At 47.0% G+C, this 22,870-nt stretch overlaps 1 protein-coding gene across 6 annotated transcripts in view; it reads right to left on the bottom strand.

The window, feature by feature from the left end:
* The window catches only part of SLC23A2 (solute carrier family 23 member 2), a 146,330-nt gene that overhangs the window by 6,563 nt on the left and 116,897 nt on the right, over positions 1 to 22,870 (bottom strand). For all 6 annotated transcript variants that reach the window (XM_064572853.1, XM_064572851.1, XM_064572855.1 and 3 more), the window contains 7 exons: positions 15,916 to 16,036; positions 15,258 to 15,414; positions 11,473 to 11,620; positions 10,212 to 10,317; positions 4,359 to 4,488; positions 3,562 to 3,699; positions 1,091 to 1,186 (listed from right to left, as the gene is read on the bottom strand). In XM_064572853.1, coding sequence (XP_064428923.1) covers positions 1,091 to 1,186; positions 3,562 to 3,699; positions 4,359 to 4,488; positions 10,212 to 10,317; positions 11,473 to 11,620; positions 15,258 to 15,414; positions 15,916 to 16,036 — 896 coding nt within the window. The remainder of the gene's footprint in view (positions 1 to 1,090; positions 1,187 to 3,561; positions 3,700 to 4,358; positions 4,489 to 10,211; positions 10,318 to 11,472; positions 11,621 to 15,257; positions 15,415 to 15,915; positions 16,037 to 22,870) is intronic.

Below are 22,870 nucleotides of genomic sequence, written 5' to 3'. Positions count from 1 at the left end.
GATGAGTCAGGGAGAATGATCTGGGCCCAGAGGGCTCAGCAACCCCTGAGCCCTGGGCTGACTTCATAAATCTTCTCAGTGCAGAGAGGTGCACTGGCACATGGGACACCAGACAACACACTTCTCTGCCCAAGCCTAGACGAGGGGTTCGAGTCCCTGGTGCGATATAAGGAACATCATTATTTCTTACATCTAAACCATGCCCTCCCATCAATGTTTCTGTAGCGAAGCTTTCGTTTCCATCTGTCTGACTCCTGTGCCTCCCTCTCAGTTCGCTCAGAGCGTGTGTTAGTTATGACATCCATGAATCTAACATGTGCCACGGATTCGTGCATGTGATTCCTTCTGCCTGATGTGTTCATCCCTAGTTTCCCCAGCAACCTCTTCATTGAGACTTTTTGGAGGTGTGCAGTCTTCAGGGCAAATACCTCAACAAAACCTTCAAGCTCAAGAATAAGCATCACCCTTCCTTGATGGAAGGGCAATCTACCAGCGTGTCCGTAGCAGCACTTTCCAACAGCACCAGCAGCCTCCTCTGGGAAGCTGGGAAGGCTGCGAGGCAGGGCCCACAACACATCCTCGTCCAGGGCCCAGCACTGGGCATAGAATGCTGAGGAACAAGGGTCCCGGGCGTCAGGGAAGACAGCCGCCTCCATCCGTCCCTCAGTCACCAATCCTGGCAACAGCCTGTGCCCGCCATACTCACCATCTTTTGGTCTTAGTTGGTGGGGGGCTCGCCTCAGGAAGGAGGGGAGGAACTCCACGGGCTGTCAGCAGCTCAGGGGAGCGTCTGAGCAAGCTGACAGAAGCCGCTGCAGGGACTGAGGCCAGCTGACAGGAGGCAGGCAGCCTGGAGAGTGCCTACGGGTGAGGGACTTCCTGCTTTCTCCTAACTCAGCAGGGAGGAAAAAACCCGCTAGGTTTATCAGCAAAAAAACCTCATAAAAGGAGGCTGGGAGTGTCTTAACCACTTGAAGACCGTTTTAACCAGCGATGGCTTTGAACTGATTCACTCTGCCTGCTTCCATATTTATTTGGCAGAACGAGTACTTCCCATGTGGAAAAGGCATGTTGGGTATGTACCACATACCTGGGATGGTGTTATCCAAGATAAAAGCCACGCAGCCTCCTACAAACATAGCAGTTGTGAGAAGAACATTCAACACCTGATCGATTCCTGTTATTCCTGGAAACAGAACACAGTGGTAGGGTCACTGCCACAGTCAGGAAGAAGCACTGGGGTGGGCACCAATCACCAATGTGATGCATGAAAGTGCAAATTTCTGTTGTACAGGAGCAGACAAATTTTTGCCAGTAACATTTTAAACTGTTATAAATAATTTCAACAATAATCAAGATTATCTCTATAAGGAAAATTCCCCAAAAGTGGTCCACAGAAGATAAATCTAACAGTGAAACTCACCCTATAATGAACTAGAAAGCCACTGGGGTGTGGTGTTAGCAGATTAAGAAAAAAATTAATAAAAAGATGGCTGTTGTAAGGCTGAAAATATTACAAAGTGAGTAAGACGACAATGAAAATATTTGTGGTATTTGCAATCAGATAAAGGGTTTCAGAATCCTGGGTCACTGATTTGTGCTTAGCTGCTTTTAATTAGGAACAATTGGATGTATATAAATGAACTCATATGAATGTGATATATTAAAACGTAAAAAGCAGCAAGAATCTCCTTGTTATCAGAAGCTCCCACACCTGGGTGGCTCAGTTGGTTTCAGCTCAGGTCATGATCTCCATGTCATGAGACCACGACCTGCGTCAGGCTCTGAGCTCAGCGGGGAGCCCGCCCCACCCCACCCCACCCCGCCACGCCCACTCACATATGTGCACACCCGAGCGCTCTCTCTCTAAAATAAAATAAAATCTTTAAAATATATGATCATCAACGGAAAATAACAAGTGTTGGCAAGAATGTGGAGAAATAGAAACCCCTGAGCATAACTGGTGGAAATGAGCTTGGCAGTTCCTCAAAACGTTACAACCTAGAATTACCCTATCCCCCAGCAATTCTACTCCTAGGTATATACCCAAGAGAACTGAGAGCAACGACTCAAATACAGCTGATCCCCACTACTGGCAGATTCTGTATTTGTGAATTGACCTACACCCTCAAATTTATCTATAAACCCAAAATGAGTACTCCTGGCTTTCACGCTCATTCACAGAGCAGCACAAACTTTGGGTCGCCCAACATGTGTGATCCCAGCGGAGATTAAACAAGGTAACGCTCTGGCTCCTTGTCTCAGCTCTCATACCTCATCTCAAGTGTGCTTGCAGCAGTCTGTTTGATAGCCCTTCCTCCCCATTTCTGTGGTTTGGGTTGGTGATTTCGTTGTTTACGATGGCCCCCGAGTGCTGTCTACTGTTCCTAAGAGCAGGCCTCCCTGAGGCCGTGCCGTGCTGTGTTAGAGGGGTTACCCTGCTGTTGGCCGCTGTCGCCCTAGAAGGGGTGGGTCAGGATTTGCTAACTCCATGCTCACAGTGACTTTCCCGGACACGGCTAGCTGAGTGAGGACGGACCGCACTGGTACACCATTGTTCACAGCTGTGCTGTTCACAACTGTCAGAGGGGAGAACAGCCCAGTGTCCATAGATTATGGTGTGTGTGTGTATATATACACACACAATGGAATATTAGTCATGAAAAGGAATATTTTTACCTAAATTTCAAAAACATTATGCTAAGTGAAAGAAGCCAGACATCACGTATTGTATTATTCCATATATGTGAAATATCCAGAATAGGTAAATCCACAGAAACAGAAAGCAAAACTGGTGGTTGCCAGGGGCTGGGAGAAGGGGGGATAATAGGGATTAACTGCTTAATGGGTGTGGAATTTTATTTTGGGGTGAGGAGATGGTTTTGGAAACTAAATACAGATGGTGGTTACATGACATCGGAAATGTACTAAGATGGCACTGAACCGTTCACTTTAAAATAGTTAATTTAGGGGCGCCTGGGTGGCTCAGTCAGTTAAGCGTCTGCCTTCGGTTTAGGTCATGATCTCAGGGTCCTGGGATCGAGCCCCGCATCGGGCTCCCTGCTCTGCAGGAAGCCTGCTTCTCCCTCTGCCCCTCACCCTGCTTGTGTTCCCTCTCTCACTGTCTCTCTCTGTCAGTTAAATAAATGAATAAAATCTTTTAAAAAAAAAGGTTAATCTTGAATTCAAAGTAGTTATAATCCCAGTAGAAAGACATGTATTTGAAAGTCTATGAAGCAGAGTTTTAAGAAATTATACATTTTCATAAAGCATTAGTCTGACAAATCAAAAGGTTTTACACAAAGGCATTCTCCCAAAAGACAGAGTCCCAGTCAATAAAGACCTTAACGTGGACATGAGTCACATGCACACGCCAGTTCATGCCGAGGGGGGGCTTCCAGATCAGCGGCGGCAGAGCAAGGCTTGAATGAAATACATGGATGAATATCTGAGGAGACAACTCCTGAAGTTCCAAAGCCCTCTCTGACTGGGGATGGGCTGTCTGTGAACCAGCGGCTGGGGTTCCAACTACCCCCAAGATTTGAGGCCAGTTTTCCTTACCTGTGACGAGAGGGTTCTGTCTGAGGTAACTTGGAAGGACGAGCCCAAAGAAGATTGAAAATCCAAGCACAAAGAGGTTCCGGGAAGAATTTAAGTCGATGAACTGCAGGTTGGAGAGCCCAACAGCTGTGATCATTCCTGGAGAGAAACAGCAGACGGCAATTTGCACTGAGCTCACCTACAGATGGGTGACGGGCCATGCACAGCCTCCCCACATCGTCCCTTCTCTGTCCCACCAGAAACCAGCTGGGACACAGAACAGTGACAGGACAGGGTTGAAATGGGACCACCTGCCTCTCTGATCCAAATGACTCTTGGCCTAAGCACCATCTGGACTGACACAGGGACACAAACATCACATGACACTTTCTTTAGACCAAGCAGAAAACTAAGGACATCAGTTGCCCCCTGAGAACCTCTCTGCAAACATTTTGATTAAACTGGGAAACCCACCAGAAGATCTGGGCCCTGACCACAACTGGATGGCACATAAATCATGTCAAATCCCGTGGTAAAAATGGTCAGTTTTAAATGGCCACTAGGGGAGAATTTAAATCGATTAGATAAACCAATTAAAGATTATGGTCATCTTATTTTTTCTAGCACAAGTATGCTACATTTGGTTCTACCTTTAACATAAATTCAACTCAGAGATGGATGAAGATTTTTATGTTTTCAAGGTGTATCACTTTGGATTTTTAAACAGAAATGTATTATTACCTTCCATCTCATGGAAGGGATTCGTTAGCAAACGTGAAGAGGAGAGAGGTCAGGCTACCAAGGAAATGGGATTTTACCGAAGAGAGTACAGAAGAGGGCGCCGAGCACCGGATCCGGGAGGGAGGCGAAGAGGGCACTAAACTTGCCGATCATGCCCAGCGCCAGCATGAGGGCCGCACCATACTGGATCACCCGGCGACTGCCGACCTGGGGACATACCAGAAGCCAGACGGCACTCAGCGCCAGTTCTGCACCCATTCTCATCCAGTGCCCCCCCACCCCGGGGGCAAATGTGACAAAAGCCCGAGACAACCCCTAGATTATTCTTCAAACTTTTAGTTGAGAGGTCTTGTCAGATAATGAGGATTGATCTCAGGGCACAACTACTATAAAGACACCCAGAGTGAAGAGATTCCCTCTCCTCTTTCTCATCCTGTCCCCCCGTCCCTCTCCCCCCCCCCACCTCCCTGGGAGGAAGGCAGCACCAGGGCGCGGCCTCTGCTTCTTGGCGCCCTGGGTGATGTCACTTTGGGCATGGCCCTGCTCCAGCTCTGTCCCGGGTTTCGAATGCCCTTACAGTCAGTGGCTGGGATGACCTTCTAACGTCAAATGCAAAAACCCCACTTCCTCCTGCTTTTCTCTTCTGGGCTCTTGGAATCACCCTTTACCAAGTTAACCCACCCCAAAGCTGATTCACCTTCGTCTCCATCTTCCCCACACCCTGAATCAGACAAGAGTCCCAGATACTTCTGGAATCCCCTCTCCTCAGGGTGTCTTGCCCGTGAGAGGTGGCACAGCCAAAAGGGCAAGGAGTGTGGATTCTCAGCGCCCCCTGCCTGGTGTGTACCCCACTCCACTCTAACCACGTGACCAGGACAAGTCACTTGGCCTCCCTGGGTGGCGGGATCCTTGCTTTTATAAAGATAAACCACGAGGTTTTGCTTTAGGGGTTAAATGAGACAAGATGTAAAACGGTGTTAACACTGCCTGGCCAGCATGAGGCTATAATGACAGCCTCCCACCTGGGCTTGCTGACTCTGGCCTTTCCTCTGCCTCCCTGTCCTCTCCATTGTGGCAGAGTGACCTTTCAAACACTGTGATTTGGGAGGTCGGTGCCCTTCTGCCCCCCTTAAATCCTCTGGTGCTCATGAAATAAAACCCCTTCTCAGGCATCCCTAGGCCTGTCTACCCAGAACACTCTCACATCCTCCCTTCTGGCTGGTTCCAGACACATCCTTCGAAACACTACCCAAATGCTACCTCCTCTTAAAAAAAAGTCTCCCTTGATGTCAAGGCTCTGCTCTCCCACACTGGGCTTCTGCAGAACCATTATAATATTTTCCACGTGGTCTCATCTTTATCTGTTCAACCTGATCTCTGCCTTCTAGAAACTTCGAACCTAGCCTGCTGTCCCCCAGGCAGTGGGATGTGGAGCGGGCACTAGGCTCAAGGATCCTGCACTGTTGGCCCTTGCTGTATGCTGCCTCTTCCAGGAAAGTACCCCGAGGACACAAGCTGAGTAAAAGAGGTTCCTGAAGCGCCCGGGGAGTGTCTATACGGCTTCAAGTGTGATTCCGGTGAGAAGACAGCTACTTAAATTTAAGTAAAAGGAAATGAAACATAAGCGCTAGTCCCCCAGTCAGCCGCACCAGGCACTAGTTCAAGTGCTCTGGGGCACATGTGGGTGGCCGCTGCACAGAGGAGCGGCGCAGGCGAATGCAGGCTGTGCCCGCCACCACACAGGGCTTCCGCTGCCTGGTGCTGGGCTAGGCCTTCCAACAGCGTCTCACGGGACCCAAACGCCAATCGGTTAAGAATCAGAGAAGACTCTTACTGAGCCAACGAAGGGATGGCTGTCCGGCTCGAATCTGGCCCAGCTGACCCTAGAGACCAGGCTCTGCTGCTATGATCTACCCCGCCCCCCGCCCACACATGATCAAGTGCAGGGGAGCAGCGAAAAAGGGCACGCAAACTGAAGAATTAAGCAAAAATGACTTCTACTGGGCTGCATTACATTATAAGGAAGCCTGCCATTTTCAGCAAACATTTTTGGGAACCTACTACATGACTAGCACTTATTAGACAGGAGGGGGAGGGGAATACAGAGATGAGTAAGCCACAAACTTATGATCAAATCACTGTACTGCTGCAATTGTCACGGCATGTGGGCACCCAGCACGGAGGAGCAGCTCTAAAGAGCTGCAGAGGGCTCCCTAGAGATGGTCTGGAGGGATGAGTAAGAGCTCCCTGGAGGAAAAGCATCCAGGCTGTGCAAAGCCCACCTCCCAGCAGATCAGATGTGCCAGGGGGAGGGGGAGGCTGGCCCCAGGGACGCTTGAAACAATAAATCAAATATGAAGATTATGCATGGAAGGCTGATCTGCCTTAGATGCTCAAAACAAACAAGAAGCAACTCAGTGACTATCAATCGAGTGCCTATTATATATATTTGCAACATCAGAAACACAGGCCTAATCCCTGTCCCCCAGTGCTTACACGGAGCCTTTGCCTCTCCTCTCCTGCTGCCCACTCCCTGGAATCTCTTCCCTAGCTCTGTTCTGACCTCCTTCTTGAACTCTGACTTTATCTCCAGGGCCATCAAAACGCTGACACCTCATTTCTGACTTTCCAAAGTCTTCAACAGTGTGGAATGCAGCAGAGGAGAAATGGCCTTCCTCTGAAGAGACTGCATTGTCAGGGCAGGTGGGGTTTATTCAGTCCCTGGAAATAAACTTAGGGCTAAATATGAAGCAGGGACGCTACCTACTGCTTACTGTGTACCTACATGCCCGACTCTGCTAAATGTATTACATCAGTTTACTAATTCCAATGCCTGGCAAGCTGTCTATATATAGACAAGGGCATGGAGACTCAGGGAGGTGATGTAATCTGTCCACAGTCACACTGGGACAAAGTGATGGCACCAGAGCTGGAATGCCATACAGCCACCTCCCCACCCCATCATGCCACCCCCTTCTGCGGGACAGACACTGGAACACACTCAGAAGAGAAGACCTGCACAAGGAATCCCACCCGACAACTTCCAAGCACACAACAGGCTCGCTGGCAGCCTCATCTCCTGATCAAACAGTTGAGAATCTCCACGTACAGAGAACGTCACAACTGGACAAAGGGTAACAAGTATCACAGCTGCCAGGACATGGAGGCAGATCCTTGGGAAGAGCAGAGATTACCTTCCTTCCATAAGCCCTGGAAGTCTGACCCAATGGCCCGGACCAGTGCTGTCCACAGAACTTTTTACAAGGATGGAAATGTCCTGTATCTGTGCTGCCCATCGACAGCCACTAGCCATATATGTGACCACTGAGCCCTTAAAATGTGGCTAGTGTGATTAAGGAACTTAATTTTTCATTTTAATTAACTTAAAAGAGCCACGTGCAGCTACTATCAAATTGGATGGCACAGATCCAGGTCTAGAACTGTCAGATTTCAGAGCTGACAGTTCTACTCAGACAAGTGATTTGTCCCGAGTCCTTCCACTGGATGAGGGGCAGACTACAGCCTCCAACTCGTGCCTCCTTCGTCCTGGACAGAGTCCCTCCAGTGGCCGCATGGCTGGGTCAAAAAGAAATTTCTGCTGCAAGCCCCACTTCCCACCCCAAGGCAGCTATGTAGATGGCTCAATTATCCCCCTTGTGAGTCAGGGCAATGAAAACCAATTCCAGGCCCCTGAATGCATGCCGCGTTCGCCTGGAGATAATAATCCAAAGGGGTTCAGAGGGAAGATCAATTAGCTCATTAGAAAGTGCTGGCAGGATGCCTTTTCAGAATAAACTGGCACTGTTCAAATTGCAATAAAGATAACTATTCCCCAAACCACCTCAGTGGCATTTCAGAATGGAACCTCCATGAACAACACCCCCTACTCCCTACAGTGACCCTGGTTACGTTACGTGATGTGATGATCAGCCTTAAAGGGGTGCAGAATGGGAGCTGGCTTGTTAAACTGGGTTGCCCTAAGTCCCTCCATCTACAAGAATTTTACTAGTATGGTGTTTTGGATTCGTTCTAGGTCTGTCCACAGGGTCAAGGCAGCAAACTGGCTAAAGAGAAGCATGGCCCTTAGCTCTGTGGGCTCGGCATTGGCCTCTCCCTCCTTCGGGTAGGGAGGGAGTGCCAGGACACAGCAATGGCACTGGAGGACACACCCGACAAGGCTGTGTGCACACCAGACACTGGGCTCTGCGAAGGCCCCGCCAAATTCCAGGGAAATGAACGTGTCAGGACCATGCTCCCTTCTCACCTGGACTCGCAGTCAGGATGAACCAAACAGTCTCTGGTTTCTTTTCGTCTGGTTATAGAATCTTGCAGGGAGTGGGGAAGCGGGGGTATTTCTAATCTTACAGAGGTCAGACAGCTCGAGAAGGCGGCAGCTCGCCCCTAGGTAGTCAGGACACAGGGCTCGGGTGAGGGAAACCTGTGGCGCACATGGCCATCTCAGCCAGCAAGCAGGTTCTAACCGTGTCTGGCTGCCCAGCGTACAGCAGCCAGGGTGGAGGCACGTTCCAGCCGTGCAGACAGTGCACTCTGGCTAAGGCAACTGGGATCTAGAGTACAGTAATAAATGTGAAAGGCCTAGGAGCAGGTTCCTTACAGAAGCTGTGGGGTGGGGCAGCCCCAGGTCACAGGTCAGTTTGGAGAAGGGTGCGGAGGCCTGTGGGGAGGACTCCAGACCCAGACCCTGCTCAACCAGGGGGACTCGCTGTGGCCTGTCAAATCCACTAACTCCGTGCCGTTTCATCTGAAAGAGAAGGTCTCTGCTGCTTTGGTTGGAAAACCACATTAATTCTTTACTGTAAGATAGATGTTTTCCTGTAAGGAGGGGGATCATCTCATATCTAGAACTAGTCCCGTCTCCTCCTCCTCCCCTGACCCCGAGGTCCACTCTCATCATAACAGCCAAAGTAAGCCTTAAAAAATACCCTGATGGAGGGGCGCCGGGTGGCTCAGTCAGTTAAGCGCCCGACTTGATTTCAGCTCAGGTCATGATCTCAGGGTTGTGGGATCAGGCCCCACGTTGGGCTCGGCACTGGGCACGGAGGTGGCTTAAGATTCTCGCTTTCCCTCTGCCCCGTCCCCCAACTTGCCCATATGTGTGCACAAGCACGCGCCCCCTCTTGCTCTCTAAAAAAACCCTCCAAAAACCAAAAAAGCCCCAAAACCCTGATGGAGCCACAGCCCAGGGGACGCCCTTCCTCTCTGTCTCTGGCAGCTTCTGGGGCCTGTGTGACCTGGTCCTCCATTACCTGGAGGATGTCACCTGCTCTTACCAAAACCCCCCAACTCTGCTCCTGCCTCACCGGCCTCCTTGCTGATGGGCAGCCTGCGGTCCTGCTCTCATGACAGGGCTTCACGATGGCTCTGTCCTCGGCCTGAACGCCCTTCCCCAGGGGGCCTACATGGCTCCCTCCACCTGCCCTGTTCAGTTCCTTGCTCAAGGTCATCTTCTCGGTGAGGCTTAGCCTGACCCTATTTCACACTTACCAACCCTCACTCCTAATAATACCCACTCCTGCCCTGTATTTTTCTTATACTTACTATGCTTACTGTCTATGGTTTGTCTTCCTCTGTCTAGAATGTAAACGCTGACAGCGGGAATTTTGTTTTATTCACTGTGGAATCCCAAGCGCCTAGAACAGTAGCCTGGCACAGAGTTGGTGCTTATAAGTATTTGTAGAATGCCTACGAAGTAGTGACAGCATTGAGTGCCTGGCTACCCAGGTAGCCAAGGGAAGGAGACCTCCATCAGCATTCCAGAAACCCATCAATGAGAAAAAGGAGATTTGGGTGGGGGGGGGGGTGACCTCAGAACTGGAAGCCTTCCTTTTAGAATTCATGGTGGTTAGACCAATCGATGAAATGGATCAACACTTAGAAGCCCAACCATTTAATTAGAAAAATAGCTGTACCTTAGTAATTCCCAAAACGCCAATGTTGGGACTGGATGAAGTAGAGCCATTCCCAGTACCAAATATGCCATCGAGAACACAGGAGAGACCCTCCACGAAAATCCCCCTAAAATGTAAAGGAATGGGGGAAAGAGAAACATTCATTCAATGGGGGAAATGAGTGAAATATGCTCTAAGTGGCTGCACCCCAAAGGCGGCGTGCATGGCCGGGGAGCCTCCGCACTCCTGGGAAGGTTAGAAGTGCGGTCTCGGGCCCCACCCCAGACCTGCTGAAGTAGAACCTGCATTTTAACAGGATCCCCCATGCTCATTCAACTGTGAGGAGCACTTCTGGGAACCACACATTAGACACAGGTGTTTAAAAACCATTCCAAATTAAAGGCTTTTAGCCAGAAAACAGAGCCATTTGTTGGGATCTAAGACAAATATGGGCTGTCTGGCTGATCTGATTCCTTTACTATTAATAGTTTCATCAGGAAGGAAATGCTTTGTAATTTTGTCAACTTTGGAACTTTTTAAAAACAATCGATTTGTAAGTAACTCAATCATATGCAACATCCATTAGAGAAAGCTGTAAAAACTAGGAGTGTGAACACTAATAACAGAACCGAAGCAAGACATGCTAAGACACCAGACCACTGGATCTCATCACACGCAATCCTTCCAGAAGGGCAGCAGCTGGCTGGGCAAGGGGAGGGGGGAGCTGAAGTGCGCTCTTCTCTGAGGCCTCCACAGGGTCCAATTCGCTCTCAGCGTCCAGAAACTGAACACCAGGTGTGTTGAGAAGATAAATCCCACCACCCATAAGTCTCTAGATTCTGCAGACTTCACCTATTCCTGCTCTTCTTGTTTCTCTACATGTGAATTATAATTGTGAATAGAGGACACAGCATTTACCCCTAAGAACAGTAACGGAAAGAAGAAATCAAAGGGGACATCCATCCATGACCCCAAACCAAGCAAAGAAAGATGGCAGTGTCTCGCATCTGTTGTGGTGAGTTTAAGGTCTGGCATGGTCTCAGAGAGAGTGTCTTACATGGCTGTCAAGGCGGAAGGAAGGGCGGGAACTGCCCTCCATGCTACAATGAAGAAAATGAGAGCAAAATGGGGGCAGTGACTTGTCCCAAGACAGACAACCAATAAAAAGCCCTGATGCCTGGCTGCTTCCATGCTGAAACTCCTTTTCTTCTCCAACATTAACCAAAGAGCCAAGTGATGAGGCACTGGGCCCAAGAAGAACTCCATTTTCTGAGGAACATACCTGTTGATCGCATGGATGGGGGGCGGCGGGGCACAGGAGAGCCTTGCGCAGGCGTAATAGTCCCCAATGGACTCAATAATACTGGCGACCACCGCGCTGAGCATGCCGATGACACCTGCCGCGGAGACGGTGGGCAGGCCCCACTGAACTACGGAAGGAAAACAGGTGAAAGCAATCAGGACAGCAAAGGACTCCACACGACACACTCAGATTCCAAGGCGAAGGGAAAATCTTTGTTTATTTTTAAGTGTCACTCATCAGTGCACTAGATGCCTGCGGACAGTTCCTGAGTCAGATGAACCAGGACTGGTCTGTTCTCTGTCTTTATTAAAAAGAGAGTGGTTAGAAGAGGAGGCTGCTTCCAAGCCACGCTTGGTGTCTACTAAATTACAATTTAACACAGCCTACTGGGGTAAGAATTCCTGTTGGGATGGATATTTCTATGAAGAGGATTTTTAACCCTGCTATGCAAAGTATGGCACAAAACAATGGTGATCTTGCCCAGGTGGTGGCATTAAATGAAAATGCAGTGAAAAGTCACCAGCTAAGTTTAAATCCCAGCAGGAAAGCATGGCACCAGATACAGACAGCCCTCTAATGTAAGATCAGCACTATTCTTTTTTTTTTTTTTTAAAGTAAATCACGTTATGGAAAATTGAATAGTTTCCTTTAGGAAACAAAGCGAAGTCCCCAGGTCACTTTATCTTGAATATCTGGATTGCCACACAAGCCACACTGAGGGACCCGGGTTTGGGAAGAGGAAGAGGACAGGAAGTAAGGTGTGCAGACAAGCCTGGGATGTGCGCGAGGGCAGGGCTGCTCCCGCCTGGGAGCAGACGGGGCCATGCTCGGTCAACATGGCATTTCCCGGTGGGTCTGGAGCACATGTTTCTCATGCCCATAATTCCTTTATCCAGCAACATTTTGTATTTTTTAAGCAATCTTTTATATGGTTACCTTGTTACTGACAGAGCATTGTGGTTTCATTTTAGTGTCTTGATTTGTGGGGGGGAATACTTATTTTGCCATTTATTGTTTCTTCAGAAATTGCCTTTTATTTCTTAGTCTCTTTACGCTGCTTTTTCTTTTTCCCTTTTGCCTGCAGCCCTCAACTTTGATTTTTTAAAATTTTTATTCCATCTATTTCAACATTTTAAATTGTACTCTTCTAAATTTTTGATCCCTCTTCCTTCAGATCATTTCTATATATAGTAGACCCTTGAACAACACAGGTTTGAACTGCACTGATCCACTTACTTGCAGGTTTTTTCCAGTAAATGCAGTACAATAGTATAAATATATTTTCTCTTATGATTTTCTTAGGAGCATTTTATTTTCTCTAGCTTATTTTTTTTCCTAAGGATACAGTATATAAAACATGTAACATACAAAATGTGTTAATTAGCTGTTGACTTTATTAGTAAGACTCTTAGTAGTTAAGTTTTGGGGAAGAAAGTTATATGCAGATTTTTGATGGTGGGGGTGGGGTACACCAACCTCCCCCCCACCACTTGTTCAAGAGTGAACTACATGTGTGCGTATGTCCATATAAATCTTGTTGGCTTCCAGCCTTCTGTCTGAACTGTTATTTAACCCCCTTTAACTAAAATGCCTAATTTATGTTGTTACTTTAAAACAGTTTCTCAACCTCAGCACTATTGACATTTTGGGCCCCAAAACTGTATTTTAACCAATTTTTCTCACACTAAAGACTAAGGACCTCTGCTGTAGATATCTGGAAACCTGTCTCCAGATTAAGCCAAACTGTCAGAGGGTGTGCCCTCTTGCTCTCTGGGGTGGCCTTCTGCCCCCGGAGCGGTGGCCCCAGAGCAGCTTGAGGCAGTGAAGGGCTATGGTGAGGAGGAGCCCGACAGCATGCGCTGCCATCCTGGGGCCAGGTGCCCAGTCCACTTGGCCATGGCCCCTCATGCACGGGCCGGGGGTAGGGGGGACCCCGGGGACATCTCTTTGGTGTCTCAGCACATGCACAGCTGCTCTTCCCTAAGGGCCCACCCTGTGTTCCTCATTTGTGCTCATCTTGGGACCGGCCTGCACCACAGAGAAGACCTCCCAGCATGTGCTCTTCCCTTTTTTTTTTTTTTAAAGATTTTATTTATTTGACAGAGAGAGACACAGCGAAAGAGAGAATACAGCAGGGGGAGTGGGAGAGGGAGAAGCAGGCCTCCCGCAGAGCAGGGAGCCCGACGCGGGGGCTCGATCCCAGGACCCTGGGACCATGACCCAAGCCGAAGGCAGACGCCCAACGACTGAGCCACCCAGGAGCCCCAGGTTGCAGATATATTTTAAAAAATCTTTCACAAGGGGTGCCTGGGTGGCTCAGTTGATTAAGCATCTGCCTTTGGCCCAGGCCATGGTCCGGGGGTCCTGGGATCAAGCCCCGCTTCAGGCTCCCCGCTCATTGGGGAGTCCGCTTCTCCCTCTCCCTCTGCCCCTCCTCCCTGCTTGTGCTCTCACTCTAAGAAATAAACAAAATCTTTAAAAAAAATCCTTCAGCAAACTATACTTTTTATTAGTCAAAAAGAAATGTTTTCTTTGCCCCCCTTTAAATGCTTTTCATTTTGGATTTATTCTATTTAGCCAGAAGTTAACAAAGCCACATCCACTTTTGTTAGCATCTGCCTGGTATACCTTTGTCTATTTCTTTATAATCAGTGATAATTTAGATTTCCAGCATGTGTTCTTCCTACCGGCTTCCCACACCTCCCTCCTGACTACCTGACCAACAGGTTTCATCTCATTTTATCTCGGATTATATGTCTGTTTATAAACCATGCATTTATTCTTTTTTGGGAAAAGGGACAGGTGTACATAAATATATAGTTAGATCATATGATCTGATGAGATTGTTTTAAAAAGAATAAACGTTTTTAAGTCTAAACCTGTCAACGATAGAAGGAACTGCCAACATCACTGTCATTTAACATGCTCAGAACAGTTTTCTTAAAACCAACCTTACTATTCTTGGCTTTTCCTGCTTTTTCTCCTTATCATCATAAAATGTCAAGATGTGGCTACTGAGCAGGGGAATAAATTAGCAGAACTTGACTAAGGTCAGGTTTCGGTTCTAATTAAAAGGCCCAAGTGCCGGGAACAGAGTCTTTACAACAGAACAACCAAGCATTAATAACCACCAGATTCACACAAGTCACTTTTGGGGCTGGGGCCTAGAAAGTATTATGTGTGAATCCAAGTGATAACCTCAGCTTGGGACTGCACCTTCCACCCCACACACCTTGCCAAGAGTTACCCAACACTTAAATTATAACTTAAGAGCCATCTTCCACCTATTGGTGAGTATCCCTTTACTTCTGACAGCTGTGACCAAATAAAAAACAAAGATTATAGCTACCCATTAAAAGATTACACAAATCTCATCATGCTTGAGCAGTCAGCTTGCTAATCTTCAGGCCTCTCCTACTCAAGCGTGCTCTGTGTGGGCGGCTTAGGTACCATGCAGCTCTATACTTGCTTTCTTCAGCCCTGGCAAGAGACCCCTTGTCCAGAATTTCATCCCAGTGGAACCAAAAGAACTAGTTTATCTGGGAAGGAAGTTGGCGAGTCTCTGAGCACTGGTGTCAGTCCTCTGGGGACAGGGCCTCCCCCTGTCCGCTCTCAAATCCTCTGAATGGTTAAGACTTTCAAGGGACATTCTAGGACAAAGAAGGCTTTTCAAGCTGCAGAGCCTTCTGCTGCCTTCCAGCTCCTCTAAGGGGGGCTCCTTTTGAGCTCCTGACCCCTCTCCCTCTGGCCGCCAGGGTACTTACATGGGTACGGGACCTTAAACCACGGGGCTACCAGAAGCACGCCCTGCCTGGCGTCCGTCCGAGCATAGAAGCCATACTTTGTGCTGTCGGGAGGGAAGACGTCAGTCACTGTGAAGATGAAGCACAGCAGCCAGGACACAAGGATGGCCAGGATGATCTAAAGTGGTCAAAGGGAAAGCTCCATGAGGTCAACCAAGGTGGTGGATGCTGGCAAAACACACATCTTCCTATGGTCTGAATATCATACCACAGGACCTCCACCATTGTTGGTACTTTGCAGAAAAAAAACACATTACAGGCCTGCTGAGAGCCTACTCCTGGATGGAATCACATTTAGAGAGAGCAGTTTTATGCAGGTAAAGCTATTTTAACTCCCAGCCTGGCTAGAAAATAAGAATAATGGACAATGTACTTGTAGAGACCATGGGAACACAGATCTCCCTCTGTCTCAAGAACAGTGCCCTTCTTCACACTCCTGAGAGGATTTCAGAATCAGAACCTTCTGCCGCTGGTAAACCTTAAGCCCATGACAATTTCGTGGTCATTAGTACCCTGATGTTAACATCCCAACCTAGTTCCCCCAGGAAGACCTGCCTAAAACTTCCTTTCACATAAACAAAGGCAATATTGTCAGAAAAAAACAGAAGTGACTACTCACAGGGAACATTTTGAAAAGCTGTAACTTGTATGCAGTCCATCCTTTCTTGGATTTGTAAATTGGAAGAGGAAATTTAACATTTCTGGCATACTGCGAAAACAGTAATACTAGGAAAATTGTCCTGATGAGAGAGAGAGAAAAACTAGGTTAAAGGCTGTGTTTTAAAATAATACTCAAAGCTTCAACAGCAAAACTGACCATATATATTCATTTCTCTAGAAAGCTCCTAGTCCTATTAACTGTTTTTTGGGGGGTGCCTGGGTGGCTCAGTCATTAAGCATCTGCCTTCAGCTCAGGTCATGATCCCAGGGTCCTGGGATTGAGCCCCACATCGGGCTCCCTGCTTAGAGGGAGGCCTGCTTCTCCCTCTCCCACTCCGCCTGCTTGTGTTCCCTCTCTGTCTCTCTGTCAAATAAACAAATAAAATCTTAAAAAAAAAAAAAACACAAAACTGTTATTTGGGAAATCTTATCTTTTGGAAATGCCATTTTGGGAAAGATATTAGTTCTAGGCATATCTTGATACTAAATGAAACTGCCATATAAATGCTTTGGCTAAATTTTCCTTAACAGAGTAAGAAAACCTGAAGAATGCACATACTCAGGAGAGATGCTCACACCACGTAAGGGAAAAAGATACCCATACAAGACAATGCACACTATAATCACAACTATGAATTAACTACAAAACAAGCACTTGCCACACGGGCATGTCCACGCACACACGCGTGCAGACAGGTAAGGAGGACAGGGTCCAAAATGCTCACAAGGATTGCCTACAGCTGGCAATATGTTTTGAGACTTTTCTGTATTTTGTGATTTATGTATCAAGAGCATAAATTGCTTCAAAAAGCAAAAAACTTCAACATTTAAGGAGGCTACATACAGAATTCAGTATTAACAACATTCCTGGGAGGTTTGTGTGTGTCAGACACTATGTGAAGGCCATCCTGCCCATCATCCCAGCCTTCTGCAGCAGTGGCTTCTATGACCACCCACGTCCCAGACAGACGAAGCCAGCAGTCCAAGATCATGCAGCCAGGGTTTGCAGGGCAGGCGGGAGGGCCAGGGGGTCTAACTCTACAGCCTGGGCTCTGAACTACTTTGCCACACTATCCTAAGAGCAGGGATGCTGGGGCTGGCTCAGAAGGCTCTCTACCTTGAGCCCCACATTCCAGACCCAGCTGCACTGAGGATCACAGGAGACAGCGACATGAGGTGACTCCCCTGCAGCAGGACCCGACACATCCTCATCCACCTGCTACCAACTGTGGCCAGTGTGGGATGGCTTCCCATCGCTGACACAATGAAGGTCTGCAATGACGTGTTTCATCACCCACAGGGATGCACTCTCACTTACAACCTAAGGGAGAGCTGGCACAAGAGTGGGTTCTCAAAGCTCAGCTTAATTGTTCCTGGGCACAGCTCTAATTGCGGAGATGGAATTATCAGCTCCACTGACAGCCGGTCAAGTGCAACTTCACTGTCACATTCCTAATGGGGCATGCTGTCTATAGCCAGCTGGAGAACTGGCCCATGCCACTCCATCCTCTCCCCACCTATCCACCAAATGCTTTGCTCACCTGGTGATGGGAGTCTCAGCCCAAACACAAAAGTCATCGAGCTAGTACCAGTTGGAGGTTGGAAATATACATGGTACCCAAGCTATTCCAATTCCCCCGGGGTGGTGAAGTTTAATAAAAAAATGTTATGGGGCGCCTGGGTGGCTCAGTTGGTTGAGCGACTGCCTTCGGCTCAGGTCATGATCCTGGAGTCCCGGGATCGAGTCCTGCATCGGGCTCCCTGCTCGGCGGGGAGTCTGCTTCTCCCTCTGACCCTCCTCCCTCTCATGCTCTCTGTTTCTCATTCTCTCTGTCTCAAATAAAATCTTAAAAAAAAAAAAAAAATGTTATGGTGGGACACCTGGGTGGCTCAGTCTGTTAAGCATCTGCCTTTGGCTCAGGTGATGATCCCAGGGTCCTGGGATCAAGTCCCGCATCAGGCTCCTTGCTCAGCGGGGAGTCTGCTTTTCCCTCTCTCTCTGCCTGCTGCTCCCCCTGCTTGTGCTCTCTCTTTCGCTCTCTGACAAATAAATAAAATCTTAAAAAAAAATGTTATGGGGGCACCTGGGTGGCTCAGTTGGTTAAGCGACTGCCTTCGACTCAGGTCATGATCCTGGAGTCCTGGGATCGAGTCCCGCATCGGGCTCCCTGCTCAGCAGGGAGTTCTGCTTCTCCCTCTGACCCTCATGATCTATCTCATTCTCTCTCTCTAATAAATAAATAAAATCTTAAAAAAAAAATGTTATGGTAATGACAGGTGCTAAAACTGGTTTACTTTATTTTTTTTTTAAGATTTTATTTATTTCACAGAGACACAGCAAGAGAGGGAACACAAGCGGGGGGGAGTGGGAGAGGGAGAAGCAGGCTTCCCACCAAGCAGGTAGCCCAATGAGAGGCTCGATCCCAGTACCTTGGGATCATGACCTGAGCTGAAGGCAGACGCTTAATGACTGAGCCACCCGGGTACCCCTGGTTTACTTTAAATTTAGATCAACATAAAATTTTCATGTTCCAAAAAAATGCTGATTTATTTCAAAGTGAACACTATGAGATCCCAAAAGGCCCCAAGTCTATTATCATCATTATTTCAGGCAACACCCACCTATCATCGCCTGCACTGTGGTGTTCACGTTTTAAAGCATGTTTACAAGGGGAGGCGGGGCACATAGAGAATTCCAGGAAGGACACCCAGATCTCAGGCCAAATCTGGCAGCACAAATGAAGGAATGGACTAGGCAGATGAACACTCCATTTTCCTGCCACTCTAAAACCCATCCCCTTCCAATTTATGTTTATCCTCAAACAGCCTGTGTGGCAGGTAGGGCAGGCAGTCCCATCACAGAGAGGTGGCAGGAGTAGAGGCTCGGGGCCGGGTGGGGGCACAGGGAGAGCTGTGCCCGAGCTCACACATCTAGGCCAAGCAGAGAAGGGGAAAAGATGAGCCAGCTCCAGGTCCTCAGGCCAGGGTTCTGTCCAACCACTGGCTTGCTGGCCTTCTACCTTACAAATATGCAAGCAATGCAATGCACACTAAAATATAGGAAAATTATAAAAGACAGATCAGCAAAAAGACAAAATCCTGAAGATCACTTATCATCCCAGCTGGGTAACAACGATGTAACATTCTGGCCTATAGATTCTGAACAGCTTCCATTCCCTGGATACTTACAGGGTGTCACTGGGTCCAGGGCACCGGGGTTAGAGAGGGACACGGGACTGCCTGAGGTTACCCTTGCCCTTGGAGCACAAACAGGTCATCATCTGACCCAAAATGGGATCAGACTTCACAGTGTATTTCCCAACTAGCTTGTAGCCCCTATTAATGCCACAACCTCTACAGATAGAACTCAGCAACAGCATCTTCGTGGCTGGCTACTGAGCATTCCACCTTATGGACATACCACATCTTGTCACACAGTTTCCATATGGTGTGACACTGGGGGCATAAACAACTGTGACAGATCAGCCCTCCCTGGCACCTGTCTACACATCTCCTTACGGCAGGTTCCCAGGACTAGAATGGATCTGCCAAATAGTAAATGCCTTATAAAGTTTTTTTTTTCTTATTAAAAAGCTTCTGATACAAACTGCCAAATATATAAAAGTTGGATGAGTTTACAATCCCACCCAGAGACCAAAAACATCCATTTGCTACTCACTGCAATACAGTCGTATACTTTTTTTTTTTTAAAGATTTATTTGAGAGAGAGAGACACAGAGAGCGAGAGCGAGCAGGGGGAGGGGCAGAGGGAGAGGGTCCCCACTGAGCAGGGAGCCCAACGGGGCTGGATCCCAGGACCCTGAGATCATGACCTGAGCCGAAATCAGGAGTCAGAGGCTTAACCGACTGAGCTATGCAGGCGCCCCATAGTCTTACACTTTTAAATCTCTACCAATTTCATCAATTTAAAAAACTATTGTCATTTATTTTAACATTCATTCCTTACACTACACTTAAGAGTATGTATTTCAGCATTGCTCACAAGAGCAAATATTTTAAACAACAAGCATGAGTATCAACTGGAGAATGGTTTCATAAATTCTACACTATTTCATACTATTTAGCATTGTGCAATTTTACAAAGAATGGAGTAGATCTAAACACACGGTCTTAGAGAGAAGAGCCCAAAAAACTGTTAGGGTGAAAAGCAGATAATCCTGGTAAAGCTACATACGTCACTGTGTTCATATTTATGTATACAGGGCAAATACTAACTTTTCACTAGTTAATTAAGACTTTTTTTTTTTGAAGGGTGGCAGTGAGTGGGAGGAACTATACTTTAGATTTCCCTGTTTAATTACTGTTAAACTTCAAATGACTGTAATTTTAATATATTTTGGGGATAGAGATGAAAAGAGACTTTGAGTATGTGGTGATGGTACATGGGGGTTTACTATTCTTTGAATAGGTTTGAGAATTGTACAAAAGTAATCAAAATGTTTTTTCAAGAAAAACGGGTCCCATCTAGGACCTATGCTTGGAGTTGGAAATGTCACCCATTCATCCTCTCCCCTGAGAACCTGCCCCTAACTGTGCCTCTCTTGGTTGACTTAGGAACCCATGTCGGTACAGTCCGATCCACCACCACTACCCCCACTGCTAATAAAATCCCTGTGAAGAGGTGCCTGGGTGGCTCCATCAGTTAAGTGGCTGACTCTTGATTTTGGCTCAGGTCATGATCTCAGGGTCCTGGGATCGAGCCACATGTCGGGCTCCACACTCAGCGGGGAGTCTGCTTTGTGATTCTCTCTCTCTCTCTAAAATAAATCTTAAAAAAAAAATCCCTGTGCAGCATTGTGGTAACTGGGGAGGGTAACTCTTTTACACACTAATTAGTTATTTTTACTCCCTTTATTTGGTTAAATGGCTGCTCATATGATATCCTTCATTCATTATTCCACCAAGACTCTCTCCTTTAGTTAGTGAAACTATAAATTAAGGACATTAGCCTTTTTAATGGAATTTGTTGTAAATACATCCCAGATTCATTTATAATTTAGTTTCAGTGGGTTTTGATAGGAGTTTTAAATGCATCGGTAGTAAAATCTATCAATCTTTCTCTTTTCAATATCTGCTTTAAGAAGGACCTTCCCCTGGGCCCCTGGGTGGCTCAGTGGGTTAAATGTCTGCCTTCAGCTCAGGTCATGATCCCAGGGTCCTGGGATGGAGTCCTGCATCAGGCTTCCTGCTCGGCGGGAAGTCTGCTTCTCCCTCTGCTCTCTCTCTCTTGCAAAAATAAATAATCTTAAAAAAAAAACTTCCCCGTCCCATGATCAAATATTTATGTACATTTTCTTCTGGCACATTTACTGTTTTACCTTCTATACTTAAGTCTTTAATTCAACTGAAATGTAATTTGATATAAACCAGGAATCTAAATTTTTTCCAAATCATCTAATTTTTCTCACATAATTCTTCTATTCCCCAATGATTTCCAATATGACTGCCATCATACACTAAATATTAATTTCTTCTTGGTTCTGTTTCTATCCCTCCTATTCTGCTCTACTAATGTCTATCCTTCCAGGGCTACAGTATTTTTATTAAGTTCGGAAATGTGGTTTAATTCTTGTAAGAGCAAGTCACCATTCCCTTCTCTCTGAGTTCTCTGGGAATGACCCATATTACTTTATTTTCTTATTCACTGATTAACACATCCAGAACAACCTTAAATGATACCGGTAATAATAAACATGCTTATCATGGTTTCTGATTTCAGCAGGCAGGCCTGATATTTAAGTCTTTCACCATTAAAGAATGAGGCACTTAAAAATCTTATTCATGAAAGATCCTTCTATCCCCATACTGCTAACAGTTGGCAGCAGAGATACAGACTGAATTTGATTGTCACCATGGTTTTTTATTATTAAATCCACCATGGGCCTATAATGAATTTTATTAATTTTCTAGGGACACCTGGGTGGCTCAGTCGTTAAGCGTCTGCCTTCGGCTCAGGTCACGATCCCGGGGTCCTGGGATGGAGCCCTGCCATCGGGCTTCCTGCTCGGCGGGAAGCCTGCTTCTCCCTCTGCCTCCTGCTCCCCCTGCTTGTGCTCTCGCTCTCTGACAAATAAATAAAATCTTAAAAATTTTTTTTTCTAGTATTTAATCATCCTTGAGCTCCTAAAATGACACACATAATGTGTTGGCTTTTTTATTATTACCTATAGCATCATTTTCCCAAGCCATGTTCCAAAGAACATTCTTCCAAGATATGTTACTAGATATTGCACTAAAAAAATAAATTGTGTGTGCAGAGCTGGATACTAAGGCCTTTTTCTGAAAAGAGTCTTCTGCACACTAGCATTTTAAAAGATCACAAGGAGACTTAAAGTACAGAAAGATGCTGAGCTTTAGCACGCTACTACCTAAACATATCTGAACTAAGCTTGGGGCTTGACACCAACTCTAGGGAGGAAAGAAAATGTTGATCCAGGCCGTCCCTTTGGTATTAGCTCTGTCAGAATCTGCCATTTAGATAAAACTGGCTGGGAAGTTTCCCTGGTTTCTCAAAGTGCCAGAACCACTTAACCAGTGTAGGAATTTGCCCTTCCTTGAAATATAATATACTAACCACTGGAGCCCAGAAAGTTTTTTAGGGATAAAATCCTTTGACAGCATTCTTGCCTCTTCTGTGGTCAGGGGTGTACTCACAAGCCCCAGTCCTCCCCTTTCTTATTACGAGGTGCTTACTCAACACCTGCTCTGTGACAGGTGGTGGGCCAGGCGCTGGAGGTGCCATGGGGACCAGCGCTGAGCAAGACCTTGCAGAGCTGGCATCCCACGTACAAAAGAAGCTGGCTAGAAACTAAAAAACATGAGAGCAGAAGGGAAAAGCTTGACAGTGGATGCACAGATACAACCGAGGAATTTTCTCATGAATAGAGAAAAAA

Source organism: Mirounga angustirostris, unplaced genomic scaffold, assembly GCF_029215605.1.
Source record: "Mirounga angustirostris isolate CCGP_5_RB_7025 unplaced genomic scaffold, mMirAng1.0.hap1 SCAF_10, whole genome shotgun sequence".
NCBI lineage: Eukaryota > Metazoa > Chordata > Mammalia > Carnivora > Phocidae > Mirounga > Mirounga angustirostris.
This window is presented reverse-complemented; position numbering and strand designations above follow the sequence as displayed.